The sequence below is a fragment of the Panthera uncia genome, chromosome A2 (assembly GCF_023721935.1).
Source record: "Panthera uncia isolate 11264 chromosome A2, Puncia_PCG_1.0, whole genome shotgun sequence".
Classification (NCBI taxonomy): domain Eukaryota; kingdom Metazoa; phylum Chordata; class Mammalia; order Carnivora; family Felidae; genus Panthera; species Panthera uncia.
The window spans coordinates 13,078,834-13,084,746 of NC_064816.1; the positions used below are offsets into that span (position 1 = coordinate 13,078,834).

The 5,913-nt window shown below is 60.4% G+C and overlaps 2 protein-coding genes across 2 annotated transcripts in view; both read right to left on the reverse strand.

Moving 5' to 3' along the window:
* Positions 1-802: 802 nt before the first annotated feature.
* GDF1 (growth differentiation factor 1) lies at positions 803-2,648 on the reverse strand. The gene is made up of 2 exons (XM_049640298.1): positions 2,296-2,648; positions 803-1,643 (listed from the first exon to the last, which is right to left on the reverse strand). Exons 1-2 carry the CDS (start codon positions 2,618-2,620, stop codon positions 859-861), a joined length of 1,110 nt encoding a protein of 369 aa, XP_049496255.1. The 5' UTR covers positions 2,621-2,648; the 3' UTR covers positions 803-858.
* A 302-nt stretch (positions 2,649-2,950) lies between these two features.
* Positions 2,951-5,913, reverse strand: part of CERS1 (ceramide synthase 1) — a 14,265-nt gene continuing 11,302 nt past the window's right edge. The window contains exon 6 of the mRNA XM_049640297.1: positions 2,951-3,024. Within this exon, the coding sequence (XP_049496254.1) occupies positions 2,982-3,024 (43 nt within the window). The 3' untranslated portion in view covers positions 2,951-2,981. The remainder of the gene's footprint in view (positions 3,025-5,913) is intronic.

Below are 5,913 nucleotides of genomic sequence, written 5' to 3' on the forward strand. Positions count from 1 at the left end.
GCCCCCCCCCCCCCCCCCCCCCCCCAGCTTCCCCGTCCCTGTGAGGCGAACACTGGCCCTGATCTCAAAGCCTCCAGATTCCAGCTCGTACGTGGGAGACGGGGACACACAGGCCACCTTCCTTCTGGCAAGGCCTCTTATTTATTACCATTGCTGTAGGGCTTTCGGTTTCCCCCTTCTTTTGATAGGCCACATAGAGGCATAGAGTTTGGATAGGTTTCCGCTATGACCCCTTGTGCGACACACCCCGTGGGCGACACCTGCGCCCGCCCACCCACCCACCTGCCCTGTTCTGTTCCCTTGGAATGCCTTGCCTCTGCTTTGTGCTGTTTGCTTTGTTCTTCACCTTCATAGCAGCAGTTAATTCTGAGTTTTCCAAATCAAGGAGCATATGTACCAAGGCAATGTAACTTTTGATTTCTGGTCAATTTGTTTTAAGCTCTATTGTCACCAATAAAATCTTAATTAACAGCTCTTGTGTTCACACCGGGACAGATCAACTGCAGGGAGACGGCAGAGCACTTGGTCTGGGGACCTGGCTGGTTGGGAGCCTTGGGGTCACCTGGATGGCAAAGCTGAGAATGGCCCGATGTGCACAGCAGGGACTAGGGGGTGACCTCGGTGCAGTGGGCAGTTCCCAGGCTCTTAGGCACGTTAGATGTCAGGCCGCCTAGAGATGAGGTTCTGGGAACCCAGCTCTAGGAGGGCTGGGCAGGTGGCATCACTGTGGGACACTCCCAAGCCCTGGCAGTGGGCGGTGATGGATGTGGCTGCTTCCTTTCCCGCCCTCAGGTGACCAGACCGGAGACAGGGAAGCGGACCACGCAGTGTTTATTGTTGGGCCCCTGCCTGGCTCCGTCAGCGACAGCCACACTCATCCACCACCATGTCCTCGTAGTGCCGCAGTACCACATTGTCGCTGTTGTCAAAGAAGAGCACAGAGATGGGCGACAGACGCGCAGGCACGCAGCAGGGCAGACCGGCGGCACCGGGGGCGGCCGCGTGCATGAGCGCGCGCAGCACGGCGTGGTTGAGCGGGGGCGTCCCCCCGGGTCCGGACAGCGCCGCGGGCAGCGAGCACTGGCCCTGGCAGTAGTTAGCCAGGAAGCCGCGCGGCGCAATGACCCATCGGTGCCAGCCCACCTCGCGGAAGCTCACGTAGAGCCGCCTCGTGCGACACGCGCCTCCAGGGCTGCCGCCCACTGAGGGCTCGGCTTCGCGCCGCGGCCGGGCCAGTGGGTGGCACAGGCGCGGGTCAAGCGTCACCAGCAGCAGCGAGGCCTCGGCCAGGTGCGCGCAGGCGGCGGGGACCCGGGGGCGCAGCGCCAGCGCCAGGCGGAGGCTGCGAGGCGCCGAGGCATTGTGGGCCCAGGCGGCGCCCAGCAGCTCGGCGCGCACCGGGACCGTCAGGGTGGGCACCACCTGGCGGAGCAGCACGGGCCCAGCGACCGCGCCTTCGGCCGCCTGAGTCACGCTCAGCTCCCAGCCGGCCGGCTCCTCCGCGGCCGCCGTCGCAAAGCGCATCTCCAGGCGGGCCCTGCTCGGGCGCTCGGCAGGTTCCACGGCTGACAAATCGAAGACGACGGTCCACTCAGGGCACTGCCCCGAAGCCCAGGCGGGCTCCGGGGGCCGGGTGGGCGCACCTGGGATGGCAGGGAGAGAGCTCGGCTCGCGCTGCACCCCAGCGCCCTGCCCGGCCTGCCCTTAGGGGGTCTGGGGAGGGGGCGGTGTCTCTGCGGGTGGGGGAAAGGTGAGCGCCTGGGGAAGAGGGGCGCCAAACTGCCTTCTAAAGGCGTCAAATGGTGTGAAGTGGCGCGGGGGGGGGGGGGGGGATAGGGGGGGGGCAGGGCATCGTTTGCAAGGAAGAAGTCCTGCCCAGCGCAGGGCAGCCTGCCCGCCAACCCCAGGCAGGGGAAGAGACGAACGGATGCCTGGGGGCTCGTGGGGAAGCGATGCTGGAGAGGTGGTATCTCCGGGAAAGGCATCAAATGGTGTGAAGCAGCGGGGGTGGGGGGTGGGGTGGGGGAGGTGGGGGCAGGGCTTCGGCTGCAAGCTGGGGGCCTTGCCGGGTGCAAGGGCGCCTGCCTTGGGACAACTCCAACCGGTGCCCGCAGGTGTCCACGGGGGAAGAGCAGATCGAGTGAGGAGGCCCAGATTGCTCGTGGGCTGGACGGGACGAGTGGGGACACTCGGAGGTGCTCTGGCCTCCCCCACGCGGCGCTGGAGGCTCGTGGCAGGGCGCACAGAGGAGTCTCGGCCTCCTGGACACACGCCCCCAACGCAGGCCCCACTTACCGCGGTCCGAGATGTGGCGCACGATGTTTCCGGCGACCCCCAGTTCCTCCATGTGGCACGGTCTCAGGGTGGTTCCCTGGGGCGTCCGCCGCGGGCCCACCCTGGCCTCCTGGGGGTCCCGGTGGCGGAAGAGGCGCCACATGACGGGGGGTACGGGCCGGGGCGTGGGTGCGCCCCGGTGCGCGTCAGGCAGCCCGAGAGCCTGGAGCAGGGTGGCGGCGGGGCCCGGCGGCGCTGGGGCGCGGGCTGGGGGCGGCGAGGGCAGCAGCAGGGCCAGGAGGAGGAAAAGGACGCGGCGGCCAGGACGGCGGCACGGCGATGGCATCTTCCTCGCTGGCGGCGGCCGGACGAGTGCTCAGGGGCCTCCGGACTCCCCCGACCTGCAGGCTGGGGGGCGGGGCCGAGGTCCCTGGAGGGGCCAGGACAGAGGTCTGGGGCTGGGCGGGGTCAGGGTCCCGGGGGACGTGGCCGCGGTTCTGAAGCCCGACGAAGGTAGACCCCCGGGGGCGGGGTCTCGGGGGTGCCGGGCAGGGGTCCAGGGGGAGGTGACGGGCAGTGGCCAGGGCCCAGGTGGGGCGGAGCTGGACGGAGCCAGAGTCCCGAGGGAGGGGCGTGGTCGGTCCCTGGAGGGGGGCGCGTGGTCGGGCGGGGCTGGGTCCTAGGGGATGCGAAGGCGGTCGAGGAGTTCAGAAGCGCTTGTCTCTCACCAGGCCATTCCTCAGCGGCTTCCTAGAGGCCAGAACCGGGCCGCGGTTAGCCCCGGGCCCCATGCCCCACATACTGCCCTGTCCCGACTGCCTTGCCCTCCACTTCTCTTTTTCCTACCCGGCGGGGGCTCACCTGGGTCCTTCTTCCCTTCCCACAGGGCCAGAAGACCTTGCCTTCCGCCCACTGGGCATGGCGTAAACCCTCCTCTCTCCTCCCTCCTGAGCCATCCACAGCCCGGCCGCTGGAAAGTAAAAGCCCTCCGCCTGACTTCCGTCTTCTGCACCTTAATTTTCCAAAAACGCAACGCCGAAATCGCTCCCGTGTGCCCCACTGCTCTCTGTAAATTCCATTTCCCCTGCCTGTATCAGTGGCAGGTCTCTGGGGTTCCGACTGGGAGGGGACCTGGGCACTGGGGGTCTGCCCACGACCATCTTACCAGATTCAACAAGGGTTTCTGCCCCTGCTCCTTGGTGCCTTTGCCAGTGCCTGCTGGTGCGGAAACCGCATCTTACTGTGGCTTAATGGTCATGGTATTGCCTATTCCTTTTCCCACTTAGGCGAGCCCTTCCTGTCTTTGCACATGGTCTGTCTCCGCAGAAGTGGATTCCACCTTCTCGTTTACATACAGATGTATCAAGTTTCTTGAGCTGGTAATATATTCTCAGGATCCAGACATCAGAAAGAATAGAAAACTCGCAGTGTGCCTGAGCCGCTGCTGCGACTCGGCCTCGGCGTCTTGCTTCTGTGTAGTGCTTTACACAAGTCTTGCTGGTGTCTCACAGATACTAGCCTACAGGGGTATCGCCATCCCCTCACTTTGCAGAGCAATCTAGCTCAGAGACCCTTTCATGTAAGGATCTACACTGGACACGAACTCAGTCACTTCGATCCATTCTTCCCTTGGGCTAGACCCACTGGATTCCCTTCCTGGGAGCACGCATCCCATCCTCTGCCCCCTTTCCCGTGGTTGGCTCTCTCTCTTTCTCTCTCTGCAACCGGCAGGGGCCCTTGATCTGTGAGTTTATAGATGAGCCCTATGTGGGCCTCCCATCTGCCCTTGCTCTTCTGGCTTTGCCTGCTGGCTCCCTGAGCAGAGCAGAGCAGAGCAGAGCAGAGGTGGGGTTCCCAGCTTCTGGACTGTTCTCGTAGTTCAACTGCTAGACGACACAATCTCCCTTTCGGGCTCTGGTTTCATTTCACAGCCTCTGCTTGGCCGCGATATCTGATCCGTGGGGAGTTTGCCCTCGGGCTGATTCGAGATCCCACGAAGGTTTGCTCTTCTCCAGATGGTTACCAAGTATTCTGACAGCTCCTGCCTCCCAGTGATCTTTAGGACTAGAGTCTATTCTATTTATGGACTCAGCTCTGTTTCGGTTTGTATATATTATGTTTAATACCTTCAAGGATGGGTACCCTCACACGTGCCTTTTTATCAGAACTTTCCCAATGATGCTGGTCTATTTTTCTGTACAAGCTTCCAAGCACCCCTCCCCCTCAAAACTAGTGTCAGTATTTTGGGGGGGATGTGTGGCTTGTCTATGATGTCAGATTTATGCTTTTCAGGTTCATTGCACCACTACGGGGAAAAAAGAATCAGAACAAGGGTGGAAGCTGGAGGGTGATGAATGAGGGCAGGCAGCGTCTCGGGTGGATTCTGGATATTTCCTCAGAGGTAAGGAAGAGAGGGAGTGAGGGAACTCCCTAGGGCTTGGCCAGGTCTTCACCCTGAGTTTCCTTCAACCGCAATGGAAAAACTATTCCGGAGAGGATGTTTGGGGTGGGAATGGGGGCCGGTTCCGGATGTTTTCAAAGATGCTAGGGATGTCAAGCAGACCCGGAGACGGAGATTGGTGCACAGAGGAGCACCGTGAGCTGGGAGAGAAACTTGGAAGTTGGGGTGAATGAAATGAAAGGGGCCTGGGAGGGGGGGGAAGGCCAGCAAGGAAATGGTGGTGGGTACCGTGGGGCAGGTCAGCAGAGCGAGTGTGGGGTGAGGAGGGCCCCCCCACCCCATGGCTGGTGATCCGGGCAGAGCCTGAGGCGATGACGGGGGCTTCAGACTGAGGGGCTGGGTGAGGGGCACTTGAGCTGTGTAAGTCCCGGCCAGATGACCAGGGGCTCTGGGAGGGGGAAGGGGTGAGAAGAGAGAGAGAATGAGGCCGAGCACAGTGAGGACGGGGGTGGTGCTACCTCGCTGGCACGTTTTGTTTTTGCAGCTCCCGAATTAAAAGTGGTCCCCGTCGTCATTCCTTGCCGTTCTCAAACCTCACTGCATTTTTGTCCGTGCAGCCTGCACGATCCTGGTTCTGAGTGCTTGAGATTTCCCCCGGGGAATGGGTTTGGTCAGTTGTGAGAAATGCCCTGTGCTTCAAAAGGACATCTGTTCACCCTGCTTCTGGGCGGCTTGTGAGCCCAGACCACTTCCCTCAGTCCCCTCAAGTGGAGATTCTGGGTTGTACACTGTGGAACGTTCCAGATCAAGAATGCCACCTGAATTTCTTGTCCCATCCTTTTACTCGCAACTTTCATGTACTCTGGACTTGAAGTCTTTTAACCAGTATAGAGGTGGATATTGAAAGAAAAAAAAAGTCTTGCAACCATTATGATTATTTCATGCGTATGCGTATTTGGATGCGTGATATTTGGGATTCTACCCTCTTCTTTTGCCTTACTTATCCTGCTTTCACTAACCTTCTTTTTTGCATTTATTTTGTCGTACCTGTTTTGTTTTGTTTTGTTTTGTTTCCGGGCTGCCCTCTATGCCCCAATAGCATTAACAGAAGTATTTACTATCTGCTAACGGTAAACCCCACCCTCCTGCCAAGTGCAAAGGCCCCAACCCCATTTTGATATTTACTACATCAGGTCTCACTTTTTAAAAAAAAAATTTTTTTTTTTTTACGTTTATTT